This window comes from Polyodon spathula, chromosome 9 (genome assembly GCF_017654505.1).
Source record: "Polyodon spathula isolate WHYD16114869_AA chromosome 9, ASM1765450v1, whole genome shotgun sequence".
NCBI lineage: Eukaryota > Metazoa > Chordata > Actinopteri > Acipenseriformes > Polyodontidae > Polyodon > Polyodon spathula.
Window position 1 is genome coordinate 37,132,781 of NC_054542.1, and position 19,664 is coordinate 37,152,444.

General features: G+C 36.8%; 3 protein-coding genes across 6 annotated transcripts; all 3 read right to left on the minus strand.

Annotated features, from left to right (window-relative positions):
* Positions 1–343: 343 nt before the first annotated feature.
* On the minus strand, positions 344–4,415 carry LOC121320783. The gene is made up of 3 exons (XM_041259410.1): positions 2,900–4,415; positions 1,962–2,077; positions 344–1,514 (listed from the first exon to the last, which is right to left on the minus strand). Exons 1-3 carry the CDS (start codon positions 3,048–3,050, stop codon positions 846–848), a joined length of 936 nt encoding a protein of 311 aa, XP_041115344.1. The 5' UTR covers positions 3,051–4,415; the 3' UTR covers positions 344–845.
* Positions 4,416–4,770: 355 nt separating this feature from the next.
* On the minus strand, positions 4,771–7,987 carry LOC121320786 (interferon alpha/beta receptor 2-like). Of its 2 annotated transcripts, none has more exons than XM_041259415.1 (4): positions 7,479–7,987; positions 6,676–6,776; positions 5,936–6,044; positions 4,771–5,016 (listed from the first exon to the last, which is right to left on the minus strand). In XM_041259415.1, exons 2-4 carry the CDS (start codon positions 6,764–6,766, stop codon positions 4,821–4,823), a joined length of 396 nt encoding a protein of 131 aa, XP_041115349.1. In that variant the 5' UTR covers positions 6,767–6,776; positions 7,479–7,987; the 3' UTR covers positions 4,771–4,820. The 2 variants fall into 2 exon arrangements, with proteins under 2 accessions (XP_041115349.1, XP_041115348.1); XM_041259414.1 differs by having other exon boundaries at positions 5,936–6,062.
* Positions 7,988–8,128: 141 nt separating this feature from the next.
* LOC121320784 (uncharacterized protein C21orf62-like) lies at positions 8,129–19,540 on the minus strand. Of its 3 annotated transcripts, XM_041259412.1 has the most exons (3): positions 16,893–17,065; positions 10,063–10,208; positions 8,129–9,465 (listed from the first exon to the last, which is right to left on the minus strand). In XM_041259412.1, the coding sequence occupies exon 3, from the start codon at positions 9,419–9,421 to the stop codon at positions 8,726–8,728; it is 696 nt and encodes a 231-aa protein (XP_041115346.1). In that variant the 5' UTR covers positions 9,422–9,465; positions 10,063–10,208; positions 16,893–17,065; the 3' UTR covers positions 8,129–8,725. The 3 variants fall into 3 exon arrangements, with proteins under 3 accessions (XP_041115346.1, XP_041115347.1, XP_041115345.1); XM_041259413.1 differs by lacking the exons at positions 10,063–10,208; positions 16,893–17,065 and adding an exon at positions 19,477–19,540; XM_041259411.1 differs by lacking the exon at positions 10,063–10,208 and having other exon boundaries at positions 8,130–9,465; positions 16,893–17,064.
* Positions 19,541–19,664: the final 124 nt, after the last annotated feature.

Consider the following 19,664-nt stretch of genomic DNA (forward strand, 5'->3'; position numbering starts at 1 on the left):
TTTATAAGCAAGTTTATGAAACAGATGTAATGCAAAGACCGGGTTCTGAAAAAGGCAACACATAAGTGAAGTATTTAATGAAGTAAAAAAAATGTTTATTCCAGTGTATTTTTTTTTTTTTTGTGTGTAACTCCGCCACCAACTATATATCCCTTTTAATAAACACACATGCTGAAAAAAAGTGCAGTTAATCACAAGTCCTATCAGGATTCATGCTTTGAAAACAGACTTTTGACTGCTCTTCCATCTATAATAATATTAATAATATCTTCATTTTTATATAGCACCTTTCATAGTGGACCACCATCACAAAGTGCTTTACAGAGGTAAGCTGTGAACTGTGCATTATATGCAGAGTCACTTCAAATAAGACACTGATTTAACATCTTGTCCGCAGGATGGAGCACAAGGAGGTTAAAGGACTTGCTCAAAGTCACAGAGTGAGTCAGCCAGTGGCAGAGGAGGGATTTGAACTGGTGACTGGTGACTTTCTGGTTACAAGCCCTGGACTTTTACCACTGGACCACCTGCCACCTAACATTACTTCAACACCCTTTACCAGCTGAGAAATGTACTCAAGATCTGTACCACTAATATTTACTAAGCATGTATTTACCAAATAATTCAGTTTGCTAATAAGACCCCTACAGTAGAGCGTGTACAACTGTTTTTTTTTGTTCCAAGATTTGTTATTCCAGTTAGAAAAAATAAAAAGGTGAACAAAATGAATTCCATAACATCATAAACAAATAAAAATAAGAACCTGCAACGCTTCCAGGAATGAGAACTGAGAATCAAAAGGAACAGATAGTGCAAGCTACATCCAAGGAAAGCTACACATCCACCTAACGTCTCATGTACCCAGAAAGCCCAGTGTCATCTTCCTCCTCTGAGTCTGAATAGTATCTCTGCTCCTCAATGTCTTTCATTTCTATATTGAGGTGGCCTGTAACACAGTTTACAGATTCTATAGACCCCATTAGTGGAGATCCTTGATGTTCCTCTGGCAGAAGTTTGCTATCCTCTTGGTCCAGCGCCAGCTCCATTGGAGGGCTCTCCAAGATTTCATCATCATCACCATCACCATGCCTCTCCAACAGTACTGAAAATAAAGGGATGTCTTGAGAGCTTTCCTGCTGTTCAGAGTATCTCCCCTCAATTACAGGTTCTTTCTCCTCCTGATCTGGTTGGTCTTGTGGCTGCTCCACTAGAAACTCATCACACACAAGCAAACACTGCTTCTGTTCCGGGTCATCTGGTTCATAAGCTTGCTTAGGCTCCCCCAACCGGGCAGATGAACAGCGGTAGACAGCAGGCCGTGTGGCTTGTGCTTCATACCCATCTTCACCCCCGCTGTCGCTGTTCTCGCTTTCACTGGAGTCCAGAAGTGTCCGACTTCGTCTTTTCAGCTTGCATTCCTGTTTGTAGACGATGCACACAGGTACTACAGGGCACCTCTCTGCTACTAGACACTGTTGTAGACGGCAGGAACTGTGATGTAGTGTAAAAGAGGCCTGAGGACACGAGAGAGGAGAGAGATTTTGACTTAAGTATTATTTAAGAATTAGACACCATTAACTGATGAACCGTGTGACAGCATAAAATCTGCTCTTTCAGTCTTAGTTTACCTGTTTCTTTATGTTGCCCTTCACTAGCTAGCTCTCCTACAGCTCATTTATGCACACTGTCCGTTTAAGAACTACCCACCTGTTCTGTACTGTTGTTTTGTGTCTTTACCAGAATGATTTACAGTTGAATGTACACCTTGGGTACATTTCTTGTATAAAATATCTATACTGGTGTCACTACAAACCAAGAAAAAGTAGGTCATTATATCCAACACTATATCCAATATAGTGATATATCTCTAATTTAATGGCACATGAGGAAGAATCTTCATGCCAGCCTACAAAACATTATAGAATATTACAACACAATCCTGTTCAAATAATTATCCTTACCAGTACTTTGGGGAGCTGTGTCTTCGGCTTGCACAGGTAACCACTGTAGACCAAGGCTGCCATAACCACTGCACTCAAGACGAGGAGAACACACACAGCAACCAGCAGAAAGGGGACTGGCAAAACAGCAACATCAACATATAAATCACAGTTTTGTGAATTGTAGTGCTCTTGATATCTGAGGAGTAATAAAACTGCCCCAATTAGCTTTGTGACCATGCATCAATACCTATCTGAATATTCCCTGCACTTGGCCTTAGGAGGAAACTGGCACTTACAGTGAGTGGTGTAGTGGCTTTGTGATATGGAATAATGTCCACAGGGGGCTAAATAGAGATCACCAATGGATTTCTTACCTGAACAAGTACATTGATTTCGTTTAATTTCCTCATTTGGCCTATATAGTAACAGCAGACACACGCCCCCATTACCATAACAATTCTGCTGCTTATGGACAGGCATGGATTGTACATCTGTCACACTGCACATGGTGAACACAACAGTGACTTCTCCAAACCTTTTTGATACTGCCATGTACAAAACTCTTGGTTTTCACACATACCTGCCTACTATCAGCCCTCCATATTTTAATAACTGAAACAAAACAAAGCCAAAAATGAAGACGTTGTTGTCTTCATTTAAACCCTAAAATGCCACCTTGTTTGCAGTTCCCACACTACATTAAATTAGCCAACTTTACTGTTTAAAACAATTCCAAAAAAGCATAACTGAAGATAAACCAGAAGCAATAACTGTATTGATTCTGCACTCAAGACAACAACTCAACAGCACCATCTTCAGGAAAAGGGAAAGGACAACAGAAGCTACATCACCCATTAAGCTTTATAAGACATACTTCTGAACTATGAATTATTTAAAAAAATGAAAAACCTATTCTTTTAAACAAGAGTATAGCCATAGTAAAAATAGCACAGTACCTTTGCTGATCTCCTCAGGGCTTGTGAATGCACAGTGCCACTGCGAAAACCTTGAGTTTTCATTAGTATTGACTGACATTCTCACCCTGACACAGTAATTTGTAGAACGCTCCAAACGGTTGACCTGGCATTTATTGAATGTTGTTGTCATCTCTGCAAAAATCTGAAAAAGAGGTGTACACAAAAAGTACTGTTAGTAACATACAGCACATATTCACACTCATGAATGAAAAAATAACTGTAACCCAGCCTCGATACTCTCAATAACTCGTGCCAACGAATGTCTTTGCCAAATTTTACTAAACAATGTGAATGTGCTTGCCTGCAATTGTTACAGCTATTCACGTGCTCAGACTTCTTAACTGCAGTTATCTTGCACGTTGTGTCCTCACTATGAATAAGGCTACATGTGGTTGCGAGTTCAACTTTTGCTCTTAATACAGTTTGTATATACAGAGTTCGGTTACAAAGGGCAGCGACAACGGCACTAGTTAATCCTTTTCTGAGCAAGTATGCAGTTATTAATTCTGTTCAGTTAGTGAATGCGCACTAACTGTGTGTGTGTGTTTGTGTATTACAACCTCAGTTGGTGGTCAGCGCAACTCGTTTTTCCACCGATACTGAACGTCTCATCTGTGTGTTCTGGCACTCCAGGAAATGTCTCAGGAAATGACAGAGATGCATATATGACTTCTTGGACAGGCGTACATTTTTTTATCCAGTCATTTGGAAAATCACAAGTCGTTCTCACCAGCCTTCTGGTCGGAAGATCGTCCAAATGTGTAGATCTACTGTCATGGTACTGCAGATTGTCACCACTGTATTTAGCAGTGCAGAAAAAACAACACAGTGTCTCTGCTGGTTTTGCAAAAAAGAGCATAGCTGCGCTTGACAAGCTCTCGATCGACATACAGTACTTTCTTCCAAAAGCATAAACAAAAACACAGCCTGCCTTCTGTCACACAAAATGTCACGATCGCCATGTAATGATGGACAGAGTTCAGTGCTTTGTTTAAATAGGGAGTGCACTCACTTCAGTGATGAAAGGTGTGTGTGTACAGCAACCACAGTGCAGTTTGTAAATATCGGTGTCGAGCCAACTGCAGTGTGTGTGTGTAAGTAGTCTTAGTTATGTTAGTTTGGTAAGCACAGGAAAGCCACCACTCTGTGTGGACTCTTCAACTTTGACTAAACCAATGTATTTCTTCGTTAGTCTCCTTCTCCTAATTCAGCCATTGTCAAGCTCCAAATCATATATTTTTGATTGCTTTCATAAAAAAATGTGTGGATCCAAACCTTAAATACAAAAACTTTTATTTGGTTTAGCAACCCTCTCAAATTCTACCGGTGGTCAGCCCCTGTTTGGTGAAGTGTATGTATTCTGCATTAAGAGGTGAATTCTTGCACTACATGGTCCTTTTTTCAAGAGGATTCTAGGAAGAGAAAGCAGTAGCTTATATTCATGGCAGAAAACTAGGTCTCTTAAGGTGTTGTGCATAGGTTTACACAAACTGAAAACAAGAGCAGATATACATATATATATATATATATATATATATATATATATATATATATATATATATACTATATATCAAATGAATACAATCAAATGAATAGTGAACCAGGTTAATTTCCTGAACAGATCTGTGGCTCACCTTGCTGGGTTGTGGAACGAGGCAGAGCCTTCTCACGTCAATGACATAGTCAAACGAGAGAGGTCGGGAAGAGATTCCAGTTAGGTTTATCAACTTGAGCAACAAAAAGGTTGTCTCAATCTCCACACCCAGAGACAACCATTCCTGGGTGGGCCCCCCAACCACCCGGGTTCAAAACCCCCCCCCAATGACTGGGGGGGTGGTGGGTTAGGGGTTGGAAACATTTAGTCAAGTGACACTAAAAAAAATGTTGAAGTTGAATATACCTAGTTAAGAAATACTGGCTCACTTTGTGAAACAGGTTGGAACCATTTGCTCTCAGTCCAGCCGGATTGCTGTGTCTCAGTAATGGCTTTAACCCGAGCCTTATATTCTCTGTAGACATTCTTAAACTGTTTTGTTAAGTTGCACTCTCTTCCATCTTTTTCACTCAGACATGTCACCAGTGACCAGTTATACTTTCTGGAAAACAAACATATGATTCAATTTAAAAGCTAAAACTTGCAACACGATTTTATGTGAGAAGATGTATGATATGTCCAGATGTTAAAAACAATATGGCAGTGACAAGGTTAGTTCCTACTTGACACCACCTGTACTGGAACTTTACTGAGAGAATCATAGAATACTGCTTGTAAAAACAAACAAACAAACAAACAAACAAGTCTGAAAGCAAGTGGTCCGCATCATTATTATGGCTGGAGGTTAAAAAATGTGTCATTGAAATGGCTAATTTTACTGGACACCAGTAATGGAACTTTAAGACAATCATTGAGTACATCTGTGTTAGATTTTTCCACAAGAGTTTTCCATAAACTAAAAAAGTTTGTCAGCTGAAATGGTATCTGAGATGCTGTTGCCCCAGCAGAGAAAAACAGGCTCTGCTGATTACTCAGTTAAGGTTACACATGCAAAATAACAGCACTGAGAATAAATGAAAGCTTGGAACATAATACATATAATCATTTAAACCAGCTGTTATTTTTTTTTTATAATATACACTACTTTCAGAAGAAGTACTGTACAGTACATTGTAGATGTTTGCTATGACAACCCCCCCCCCCCCCCCCCCAACAATGAATAAGCAATGTAATCATAAAGCACCTGGTTCAGTAATGTATACAATTCAGTTTTACTAATATAAAATAATAATGAAATAAAACATGTTAATGCCATACTGTTACACTGCTCAGAAAAACAACAAAAATTCAGCATCCAAAAAGTGGTGTTGGTGGTTTCATGTTAGTGTCAAAATACATGTGACTGTTGAGGTGAAGCATGAACTGTCACTCTTGTTTCTTCTAAATGAAATGATTCTGTTCACATAACAAAGATGCTACTCCCCGTTGCCTGACCTGTTCCCAGTGTACAGTACACATACCTGCAACACCACTCAACACTGTAATTCACCCCCATGGGAGTGCCAGCTCCTGGTTCCCATCTCAGGATATGCTCAAAGTTATTTGAGTCAATAATCACATTTTTCGGATCTGGAAGAACAGAAAGAGCTGAAATAAAAATAAAATAAAAAAAGACCAGAACAGTTATGCAATGCAGACATCAACATACAAACAAATGAAGTACAACAGGGGTGGCCAATTACAGTCTTGAAGCCCATTCTACTCCAAGTTTAACAGGTGGAAATGACATAATAAACTACTTCTGGGTCTGGATGAAGGTTTAATTGGTTTGATTAAACAATAATTCTTTCTAGACTGGAAGAGAGAACTTTGGACACCCTTGCACTACAACAAGGGAAACACACTTGAATGGATTTAAATCGATCATAACTGCTTTCATTGCTTCATTTATTAATAACAGCTATGGTTAAATAAAAATAAATAACTATGTTTCATGTGCTAAGGGCAGTTTCAAATAATAACATGCCTCTAAATGGAGCATGTTGTTGCATACAAGCAAACTAAAAACAGGTTTTCCAAATGTTTTCATTATTATTATTATTATTATATTATTATTATTATTATTATTATTATTATGTATTATCTAATTCAAACATACAATGTTTGGCTAGACACTTCCTTCTATGCAAAACTGTAAAATTAAACAATCAAAAAACTGCACTGGTTGGCAGTCAAACATATATTGATACCTGAAACTTACCAATTGAAGCCAGTTGTGCAAAACATACAACTTGGATTAAATGTGTCATTGTTTTGAACAAATCAGGCTTTTCCTGTGACCCTTTCCCCATTTTCTCAGCCCTAAAATTAAACAAAGCATTTAATTTGTTGAGATTGGGTAAATGCTATAATTAATAAACAAAAAAGTGAATTACGTTCTGGAAAATATATACTATTAAAAAAAAGTTAAGTGCAGCACTTTTTATTAATTTCATTGTAATAAAAAAAAAAAAAACATGGAAATGCTAGGTGTGCCAACATAATCCTAAAGACGTGTGACAAAAAAATGACAATACATTCTAACCATAGTAAATTTAAAGTGTATTTACAATGGTATACTTTTATGCAACTGCTACTATGAATGAAAACATGTTTCAATCATTTTTATTGAATAATTCAGAACAAGACGCCGTTGTCCACAATACGAGAATGTGATCAGAAAATAGTATTGTTTTCATAACTGCTTACTAATTTGACAATGTTATAATTTTCTGAAAGAGACGGTGGCAAAAACTGAAATGTATTTAAAAAAACTGATGCATTTTTTCTTCTTTTTTAACATAGGCAAAATCCGTAAAATATCCGTGACATTTGACACGGCTCCATTTATATCCCATAATCCTATGCGCTCAACGTGATATATATATATATATATATATATATATATATATATATATATATATATATGTAAAAACTACAGAATAACAAATTAAGATACATACCTTTCCACATTTTAACTGAGAAAAAAAGCAATTAAAGAGAAACGTTTATGTTAATGCTTACCTTTTTTTTCTATTTCACGTTTTGAATTCCAAAACAAAAACAACAACATTACACGGGTGTTAAATTCATGGTTTGACGCTGTGAAAACAATTAAACAGAACTGCTGTTTCCAAATGCGTGCTATTTCTTCTCATTGAAGCAACATAACTGAAACCACTGTGTAACACTTTCTGTACTATGAGGCCGTCAGTTCATTTGGCAATTACAAGTCTCCGGAATGCCCCTTGGAGTACTGTGCTTCCAACAAATGAACCGCCACGTGATCTCTCCATAGGCGTATAGAACAGGTGGCAGAAATAAAGGCGACACTCCCACATGCAAATTTTGATTAGCAATGACAAGAACATGTTCCAGCCTACACTGCGTAAAAACATGTGCGAGCAATATTCTTCTCCTGTAATGTATGTGTTTCATGATACCTGGAATTAGGTGTCAAATAAAAGAAAATGAAGACGTTTTAGCTGTATTCATTGATTTCTGTTCACACCACCAGTCTTCCCTCTTACACAGGGCAGTATTGTAGTGCTGTAGGTATTTGAACCAGCATTTTGGTACAGTTGCAGTAAAACCATACTGAAATGACACACACGTTAAGCAGTTTTAATTCAGACACAGATCCTTTTCTGTGCAGAACACTCTTATTTTATTTACAGTAAACACATATCGGCAACTGAAAGCTATTATGAGCAAAGTAAGATCACTGTGTCTACTCGAACCTTCACTGATAGATGTGCCAGGCATGAGGTTTGTTGTTACAGTCTACTTACAACTGTTAATATCACTGAGGTAAACACTAAAATGTATTGCCATAACAATCTTTATGTTTTTTTGGGATCTGGTGAAAAGCTGTGATGAGAATCCTATTGCTTGTGAATGCCACTGCTCAGCTAGCTCTACAACAGCTGGATTAATTAAATTAGCTCCATTACATTATTACTATACAGTATTGTACAGCATGTATACATGCAGGTTGGTTTAACAGGTTTTTTTTTAATGTTTGTTATTTTTAGTACATTTATAGTGATTTTTTAAATATTAGCAATTCCCTTCTCTAAACACTGAATATTAATTTGAACCATCATTTAGTCATTAGGGTGAAATATAGAATATTCTTCATACCTGCTTTACAGAAAACGCACATCATTTATGTTAATGGACACATATCATCTGGTTATTGATAGCCTTTCTAAAAAATCAGCTTGTGATCCATAAACCATTTTTTTATTCTAATAATTATTAGTTTAATGTTAGTAGATGAAGGTGACTAGGCAATGTTGGCTGTCAGCTGGCTCAAAGGGGCTGGGGAAGAGGAGGTTTGGGAAATATCCCCCAATGCTGGGGAGATTTTTCACACTGTAGGCTTTCAGAGAAGAGCCACCGTTAAGTAGGGCTAGGTCCAGAAAAGAAACCATGAAGGATATGTGTGGGGTCTCTTTAGGCAATGGTCTTTGTTTGCCTCTAGCTTTCTCCAAACCTTCTATGCTGAGGCCTTGCTCTGGGAACTCCACCCCCTTGGCGCTATTGTATATCTTCAACCTCTTTAAACCAAACACGGTCAGGTACTCTGGGAGGAGGGGATTGACCCCACATGCGGCAAGCCTGAGATCAGGCACAGAACTGTAGTTAACCAGCAGTCTGAGTATCCATGGGTCTTTCAGCCAAACTGTCAGCCCCCCCTGATAGGTAAACCCTGTGCTGCCTGCGATGCTGGACAGAGGGACGGTCCTGCAGCTGCACAGCATGTTGGCCTGGGCTTTGTTGCAGTCCTCGACCCTGGAGGCGCAGCTGCAGTTGCGGATGCTGTTGTTGTTGTTGTGGTAGATGAGGGTGCTGTTGTGGGGTTTAGCTGCAGCGAAGGGTACAAGGACTGCACAGAGACTCAGAGTGCTTATCAAGAAAGGAACCTGGGGTGTCCTGGAAACCATTTTGAGTTGTCTCAGCATTCCTGCATGGTCACCTGCATCTCTAGTTACTCATCGTCTGCAATCTGAAAATAAGAAGTATATCAATAATGTAAATACACAGCAATGATTCAGTTTTAAGTGTGGTATAGGAGGAGTTGAACATTCATAATTATAATACATTTTAGTTTATGATTAGTTTAGAAAACAAATCATTGCTATTATACACCAATACTTTATATAAAAATACCTTAAATGTTTTATTCTCTTTTCTTTTTGTTCTCAGATGCTTGAAACTATTTGTTTTTGCTTTTTAGTTAACACCCTTCTGCAGGTCTCAATAGTTGCTGTAGTAATTGAATGTTTTTATTCCAGTTTACATTAGTTCCATTTGATACACTACAGAAATCAAAAAGCTGTAAAGTATCATAACATATCCTTGGCCGTAACTAGCTACGAGGATACTGAGGTCGTGTCCTTGGTTGTTTTTTTGCATCATAAATGCTAATGATGAAGCAAAGTACAAAATACTCCTTAATTTTCTTTATTGGGTTGCCGTATAACATAGATTTGGAGGTTGAATAGTAAATACCAAGCAGTCATATAAATACTGCCAGCTATAGCTTGAAACCTAAGTTCCCAAGTTATAATCTTCAATAGCTCAGCCAATCAGGTGTCAGTACCATGAAAATGTACTTCAGTGGGATCTTTTTTTGCACAGTGGGGAGTATCTTCTAAGAACAAGTGTCCAAAGAGTGTAATACAATACACCTGTAATAGCTCAGACAATCATGCTCCAAAACAGTGAGAAAGTGTCACGTGAAGAAGTCTGCAGAAATAATAAAAGAAACATAATATTTCAAATTCGAGACATTAAAAAAGATAAACATTTTGTCAATAAATTCTTTCAGTATTTCTAAATTTACCACCATTGAAGTGTTTGATTACAGAGGAAGGTAATGTATTGTAGTAGCTTTTTTTTTTTTTTTAAATGATGGTTAAAACGGTTTAAAGGTTTCCATGCGTCAGTTCATGTTTTTAAAAACCACACTTTAACTCTCAGTTTATCCTAAATAAGGAAGTGCTACTTATGATACCTTTAAATGGTAGCTAGCTTAAAATGCCTCTTTTTTTGTTTGTTAAAACAACCATTTAGACTTTAAAGATCCTGACCTTTCTTAATGACACCTTCGTGGAAATGCAATGTTGACAACATGCGCAAGACTGGAGCAAAAGTAAATTACATTTAAAGATTACCTGTACTGAAAGGGAACAGAAACCACCTCTCTAACATCACCGTTCAACCCACTATTGAATTAAACATGCAAACTTCATGACAACAAAAGCTTAATTACACACCAGTTCTCACTGTACATAATTGGAGAAAGTAACTGAATTATAATTTTAAAACTGCCCCCCCCCCCTCAAGACTCAAAGCACTGTTAGTGGCTCTTTTGATTTTGCTTGTGTTTTTTTGAGAATGTATTCTCTAGATGTTTTGTCTGTTCTTAATCTTCCTGTATGTATTTTTAATTATGGAAAGAAGAAGATATCCACTGTGACCTATTGGATGTGCTGTCAACTACAAGACAAAGAACAACAAAAAAAACCTTTTTAACAGTGTATGATGCTTGTGTTACTGCTGGAATTATTGAATGGCTCAATGTACTTTGACAAGAATAATGAACAGGTTTTGAATGAAAAATACCATTTGTTATTATGTTTTACCTGGTGAGTGCCCTACAAGCATTACTGTTCTTTTGATATTCAGGGAATGTCTTGAGAATTTGGCCAGGGCAACGTCTGTGTCCTTGCTCTCCTTCATTAACATGCAGAGCAGATAGGGCATTGCTTTTACTTCTTTTCAGGGGTGTCTCGAGAACAAAATTATAGATGCTGGGAAATAATGTTCAAGTTTAAAACCAAGAAAGATTTGAACTGATCACTTTCTGGGCAAATTATTGGGCAAGAGACCTTTTATGTTGCTGATACTTGTAAAATCTGTTCCTATGGTAAGATTAGCACCCTACACTACTAGTATATGCTCTACAGGGGGTCCATCACAAATATGTCCGAATACTTATGTTCACATGGATACACATTATAGCTGGTGAAAATTCCAGAAATCTCTCTTGCATTCCCATGCACTATGTAGGTCTCAGGCATGCAGTTTTGAAAGAAGCAAATATTAATTGCAAAGGTACAGTAAAAAATAAATAAATAAATCTAGTTTACTTTACATTTAGGTAGTTTAATTTTTTAGGTCATTTCATCACACCAGACATGCAAAGACAGATTTCTTTAATCGAATGTGGAACCAGATAGACTGTTTTATGAGTGTTTTGTTCAAAACTGCAAATATTAGACCTACAGTAGATTATGAATGGAAGTGAGCAAAGGGGTTAGACTTCAGGAATGATTTCAATAGCTGTAACCCATTTTTTCACAATAGCAGCACAAAATGATCATCTGACTTTACACTTATACACTATAGAAATCAAAACGCTGCATCATATTATATTAAATAGGCAATAATGTATTAACGATGTCATTGATATGAAGCATTAATAATGGGAAACCAAAAATATATACTACTGCGATTACTACTACTAATAATAATCACACTGCTGTTCCAGTGCTCTGTCCTTCCAAATGTTTGTCAGACTTGCTTAATCCCTGCACAGAGCCCTTGTGTGGGTGGCCCGTGAGTTCTTCATTGTGTGCGTTTTTGTAGATGAATGCACTTTGTAATTGTTCACAGTAGACAGACCCTGGGCGCTTTCCCATGTTGTAAAGCTCACATTAAACCAGAATCCCAGACTCCCGTCAACCTAACTGCCTTTGATTTTTTTTTTTTTATTCCTTATGCTTCTGTCAAGAGTTCCAAAATTATAGTTAACCAAACTCTGAATAGCTGCTGACCAAATGTAAAGACTGAACTAGAAGTTCATCTGAACCATACATTAACAGAGACCCCCTGAGACTCTGATGCCACCATTATTAGGAGCGTGATGAAGGGATAAATATTGTAGTAAACATTTTGAAAATACATGTTTAAATGGACTATGACCTCTATAAATTGTTCGTCTTTAACATGTTGGCAAACCCAATCTTAAATATTATTATCACACACAAAAAAGTACCAGTAAATCACTTCTCATTGAGGTTGTTGATAGTTACATTGGAATGATATGAAAAAACAAACGTGTTTTGTTATAACTAGCTTACAGTTTTCTTACCTTAAACATATTTGGAGTATGTGGTGGGGTGGGGTGTTGTTTGGTGGATACTGGTAATTACCAAATTAAAACTTAAGATTAGTATTTTAGAGTACCTATTCTAAAATCACATTTAATGGTGAGTTTATGAACAAAATGAAACTGCTACAATTAATACCTAACATGAAAAGTAAGCTCTAAAACATCATATTTAGTGGTTGAATGAAGTATAAAGGTTAGATGTCATGCAAAGACTACAAAGTCAGTTTTATAGCCAAGGGACAATACATGTTAGCTGAAGTACAAAAGTTGATTAATGTATGATTTGCTATCTTTCTGTTCATCTAGTTTGTTATTACCTGTGCATTTTAGGAATTGTGAATGCTTTTACAGTAGAATGACATGTTTCCTTGTAAAAGGGTATGTCTGGTACTGTATCTGGCAGTGTTGTTTTCTCTAAGTGAAGGCATTCTCCTCCTTCCTGGGGGTTGCACATTCCTGAGGAGCACTCCCTCAAGAGTGCAAGGCTGTTTATATACTCCCTCTGGGCTGTGCTTAATAACCCAAATTAACAGCAATGTTAGCTGCTCAGTAACTTCTTGATGTTCTCACCCTCTGCAATGTTCTCTGGTAATATGAATTCCAACTCACTGTAAGGCAGTGGTGTTTGAAGAATTGCTCTTTACTAAATTTATTAGTTTTAATTACAAAGCAAATCAAAGATGGAAAAATGTATAATACCAATACAACTTTTTTGTACTATTTTTACTTGTTCAGTACATGAATAACACACTATATATATATATATATATACACACACACACACAATATATATATATATGTGCGCTACTTTTTTTAATATTACACAAAGAGGGTAGAAGTGTATATGACACCAATACTAAACAAACAAAAAAGGCCCAGATTTCTTCATAATATTTGTTCGCCAAAGGGGGAGAGTGTGAAGATTTAAAGCCACCCAGGCCCTCAGAGCAGAGTGGGGCAGCTAAAAGCTCTACTCAAGGAGAGAAAAGAATGCTTTGCTGAATAACCTTTAACTCAGAGGGTTTTGTTCATTCATTTTAGTTTTTTTGTTTTATTCATAACCATCACACACACACACACACACACACACATATATTGTCACCTTTTTGCTCGCCACACAGGCTCTCACGGGTTCTTCTCCCTTCTGAATCACGACCCAACACACAGGATTCTACTGAAACAGCGCTCACGCGCACTTTTAATAAACACAAAATGAAATAAACACAAAACAAACACCTAGCTCCTATTTGGAGCACTCACTAAACATAAACAGGAACCTAACTATCACGCAGGACAGCTAAGCCGTTTACCTGCCACAAACATTCAAAAACACACCCTCACACAATACCTCAATACGACTGCTCACTCACACAGTCGGGCTCTTCTCTCAGCAGCAGCCTGGAACAGACTGGCTGCCTCTCTTAAATACCCTGCACCTGGCTCTAATTTACAATTACCACCAGGTGCAGGGGATTACTAAACAATAAAACAATTACACAATTAAACCCCATAAGACCCAAATGTGCATTCTCACAAGGTTTTTAGCAGGGAAGGATTTTAACCCCCTCCCTGCTATCTCACAATATATATATTTAAACCATTTACCATATACCGTTAAACCATTTTGTATAACTTAAGACATGTGCAATGGGAGAACAGCTTTACCGATCTGTCCCAAGTTGAGTTATATTTCCTATTCAACAGGTACTGTTGATAATGTTTGTGATTGTATCACGTTATGCGGCTGGTCACCTATTGAGGTCTGCAGGCACTTGCAAACCTTCAGCTGTGAGACACCACATATAGTTCCGTGGTGGAACCTTAAGCTAAAGCAACTGCCTTGTTGAATTTGAAAAGTCACCTCCTGTTTGTAAAGGAATTTGAGATGTTTGTACATAGAACAATATCGTATTGCACTACATACAATTACGTTTTCTAAATCCCATAGGTACCATGTAACAGGCTAGTGTCAAAGTATCAAAATAATACAATTTAATTCATTTTGGAATGTGTGACAATGATAAACACAACATTGTGCGCGCGTCCAAACTGAGGAGACAAACATCTGTCACAGAGCGTGTGAGAAACAGTCCGGTCTCTGAAGTGCTTTCAGACAGCAATGGGCTAATACAATAAGTTTCTTCTTGGCACACATTATGCCCTTTATTCTCCTCTTGTTATGAATAAAAAAAAAAAAAAAAAAAAAAAAAAATGAATGAACAAAACCCTTTGAATCAAAGATTATCAGCAAAGCATTCTCTTCTCTCCATGAGTAGAGCTTTCAGCTGCCCCACTCTGCTCTGAGGGCCTGGGTGGCTTTGAATCTTCACACTACTCCCCTTTGGTTTAAATCCCATAGTAATGTGATGCCCTCACTATGGCTGGCACAAACATACCCAATCTGCTATGAAGTTCTGATCAAACAAATATTATGAAGAAATCTGGGCCTTTTTTTTTTTTTTGTTTAGTGTTGGTGTCATATACACTTCTACCCTCTATGTAATATTAAAAAAAGTAGCGTCTCATGTATTTCTGGAGTATATACCTTTATAATTTTTAAATAACCACATGAATAGCTGGCCATTTACTATTATTTCAGATAGAAAAAACAACTTAAGTTTTATATAATAATAAAAAATAATAATAATTATATAATAATAATAAATCTAAAGATTAATGTTGAGATTCCCATTTCAAATATTCAAATACTGGATAGCTGAGTGACACTCACGGAGACTCGTTCAGTGTGTTGGAGGAACACTATTAAGGGAGTGTCCTCTGGATGTAAAACCAAAGAACATAAGAACATAAGAAAGTCCAAACGAGAGGAGGCCATTCGGCCCATCTTGCTCGTTTGGTTGTTAGTAGCTTATTGATCCCAAAATCTCATCAAGCAGCTTCTTGAAGGATCCCAGGGTGTCAGCTTCAACAACATTACTGGGGAGTTGATTCCAGACCCTCACAATTCTCTGTGTAAAAAAGTGCCTCCTATTTTCTGTTCTGAATGCCCCTTTTTCTAAACTCCATTTGTGACCCCTGGTCCTTGTTTCTTTTTTCAGTATAATAATATCTACAGCAACAGTTGTTGATGCATAGTCCACCCACTCATCTAAGTTGCTTTGGATAAAAGCATTTGCTAAATGATATTATTATTATTATTAATTATATATACCCACTGCTATAACTCTGGATCGTATTACATAACCATAATATAATACATATTCTTAATAACTAATGAAAACTCTTATTCTCAAATATAATAATAATAATAATAATAATAATAATAATAATAGCTGAACTTCTACTTATCACAAGGAATAGTTGCTGAAAATATTTAGGATTTGGGAATTCAAGTTGTGAGGCATTTAGATATCACTTTAACAATATGTAAAGATTATTTAGTAACTTCCAACTGTTGACAAAGCACACATTGTTATATAGAAACAAAGTGCTAGAGAACCTACACTAGTTTTACAAACGAGAAAAGTACTGTAGTATCTACTGCTCATTTTGTATTACTGGTGAACTTAGTCGATATTAGTCCTATTTTTATTTTTTAACCAGTTGGTGTCAGCCAAGGTCAAAGCATGACAAATACGAGAAGAACATTTTCTACAGTATATTGAGCAAGTCAGGATATTTACCACTAAAAAAAAAAAACTAAACAAAAAACTTACTCCCAACGACCTAGAATACTACCCTCGTGAGGGTGAATAACTTCTCCACACTGCAATGGTATTGTCAATATATAAGGGGTTTCAAGGCTACTACTCAAATAAAATCCACAGAAAACAAAGACAGATGCTCCTGAAATGTTCTCAGTAAATAATATTCTGTACTTTACTGTAGTCATTTTCCACACTTTGACATGCCTTAGTTTTCCTCTGACTTGTTAAATTTTACCATGTATTATGATGTTTACCATTGCCTGTACAGTATACTACAATAGTATTGATAGGTTATACTTTAGGCCAAGTCTGATACATTTCCCAGTGAATAAAAAACAATGAAGGCATCAGAGGGACAGGAATGAGTCTGCAGATTCTTCTGTTAAAATGCATTCTTAGTCTTCTCAAACTCAGTTTAAAGCTGAAAGAATCAAAACAGTGATGTCACCAGCCATAAGTGAATCAGCCGATTTTACAAGCTCCTAACTGTCACACATTATAAGGCAGTACGTTCAAAGCATAGGGATATATATTAAATAGGAGCTAGAGCATCTGTATTAATTGTGAATTTTAAAAAGTACTTACCTTTTTTCTTTAGAAACATTTGCCACATTTTCATAAGAAAACTGAAAAAGATTTGCAGGCGTTCTCATGTTTGTTTTCTTGATGACCCACTTTAGATACCAGTCCTCCTAATCTTAAGAATCTCTAGATGGAATGCAGCCTCTGCACTCGCTCTGCTCCTTTGCTTTTCTGCCCCCACTCCAGTGTCTCCATAGCAACCAGAAGTGGAGTCTGTGGCCTACCGATTTAATTATTAAAATCAGCAGGATAAGCAAAGACCTTTCTATAGAAACTCCCCCAAACCATTCACTGAGATGGTCAGTTGTACAACTTGTTCCAAAATTTACAGATGGCAAACATAAGCTAATTTTAAAAGCACATAACAGAGTGCATACAAAACTTGCTAAAGCTAATAACTTTTATTCTCCCATCTTTCATGTGTGGCTATTGTGATTTATTGAATTGAAACATTGACCCGTACTTCAATAGCTTTAATTTGAACAGTTACTTGTTCTTGTGGATATTCTTGAATCATTTCCCAAAGTGTCAACAACAGTTTAAAAATGTCATAAACATGAACCGTTTTCTTGATTTATCTCCCACTCATTATGTGGTGCCCTTGAGCAGATATCTGTCAGTGGCCCGATCCTCTCAAAATATATACTGTTGTGGCAATTTGGCCAGTGATTGTGAACAGGTGTAGAGGTGATGCAGTGCAAAGGAAATCACAAACAATTGTAATCCGGTAGGAAAGTGGTTTTAATTGTAATCCGGGTCTGGTGACCAAATAAATACCGGCAATACACAACGATGTGTATTGCACGGAGAAAACAGGGTTACAGTCCCAAACAATAATCACAGACGTATCTGCCCCACAATAAATACGTGTTGTTTTTTGTATCAACCTTTTGTATACTCTAGCCAAGCAACCTTTATACAATTTAGCCGCACCTAGATCTTTATCAGTGGTGTTTGAAGCCTGCCTGACTTCTGTACCGTCTTGGTATGAGGGCATGCCTGCCCATACTGTGGGCAGATAACGAAAGAATTTTACTCCAATTACAATTCTGAAATGAATAGACATGGACTAAAGTCCCCCTGCAAGAACATCATTTGAGCAGACCAGTTATTTTGTAACAACGGCAAGTCACCCTGGATAAGTAATAAATAATAATAATAATATTGCAATAAGAAGTTACGATGCTGAAGTTGGCTTCTTATTCACATCCTGCAAATGTAACACAAATTAAATAAGTAACTGGGGTATTTCAGGGGTTAAATCGCTTTGGGACACTTATTCCAAAGCTGATTCTCAGAGGGGGGACTCCTCTATGACCAGCATTGATATTTATATGAAAATGCCTGGCAAGGGTTTTGGTGCAGTATTTCAAAGCAGATATCCAGTGGAAGCCATGTGCGTAATGATCCGTATATATTCTTCCCTGTGTAACAATTTGTTTAATTTTTTATAATATTGTCTGAATCCATTCTTACATGCAACCTATTTTAGCTAACTGAGTTTAATGCTTTTGTAGCATGCCCATAGGTAGCCAAGGAGATCCCAAAAAACGCAGGCAAGGAGACAGCCCCTGGTTATGAGTTTGCATTTAATTAAATTTAAATGACCAAATAAAAAGGTAATTTTAATAATTAAGAAAGGAAAAACAACAAGGATTTTACTTGGACAAGATAGAGAAAGTATTAACACATTAAAAATGACTCAATTTCTAACTATAAATCTATCTAAACCAAACAAAGTAGTTATCACACAACAACTTAATAACAAATAAAATCACAGTACCGATCTCAACTCAAATATAGCAATTTTCACAAGACAATTCAATCAGGCTCAAAGTACTATGGCACTTTAGTGAGTTTAACACCAAACACTTCAAAAACTCAAATAGATCAATTATTTTAACAAACAAAATTCAAATGAAACTTTATATGCCTTTAAAATAATACACTACAACATTACAAACATCAATAAAGCACCATGTATCTTCAAATACAACTTAAACAGCAGCAAGTAGGCTGACAAAAACGACAGATATAAAAGCACCATATAACTTTAAATACTGAGTTGTAAACACTCCAGTGGACGGTTTCATTAGTATAAAAGTTGCTAAGATACGAGTTTGCAATAAGAGTTTAGTACACAGTAGCTATAGCTAATGAATATATCATGGATAGACAACAAGCACACAAATCAATAATAAAGTTAAGAAACACTGGTTCTGCAGCTTTAAAACAGCCGCTAATACACGAAGAGATTTACTACACAGTGCTTGAGGGGGTATTGCACATACTAGATCCAAACAAACTACCGAGGTGTAAATGTAACTTTAACGAGACGGCAATAGCCAAAAAGAAGGCATTACGATATTTCTTTCAAAGTTAAAAAGAACAGTTTTCTTTTGTTTAGACTCGACCCATACAAAACAGCTACCACAGTCTGAGAGCACGCAGGATAACTGACCAAACCACTCTAATATAGAGCAGACCAAACTATTAAATATGAACAGCAAAAGTTTAACACTGTCACCTAGCGCCCCAGCCAATTTCCAGCGCATTCAAGTAATAAAGTTTCGGCAAACAATCTTACCTAACGGCAGTTCATCAACCGTTGCTCTCAGCTCACAATTAAAAACCCGATAACCCTCCTTTGTTTTACCTTCACGTTTTTTTTTTTTTTTTTTTTTTTTTTTTGCTTTTTTTTTATACACCTGAACCAATTAAATGAACACTGCAGTTTCTGTGGAGACTCAAACATTTCTGGCAATTTAAAGGGAC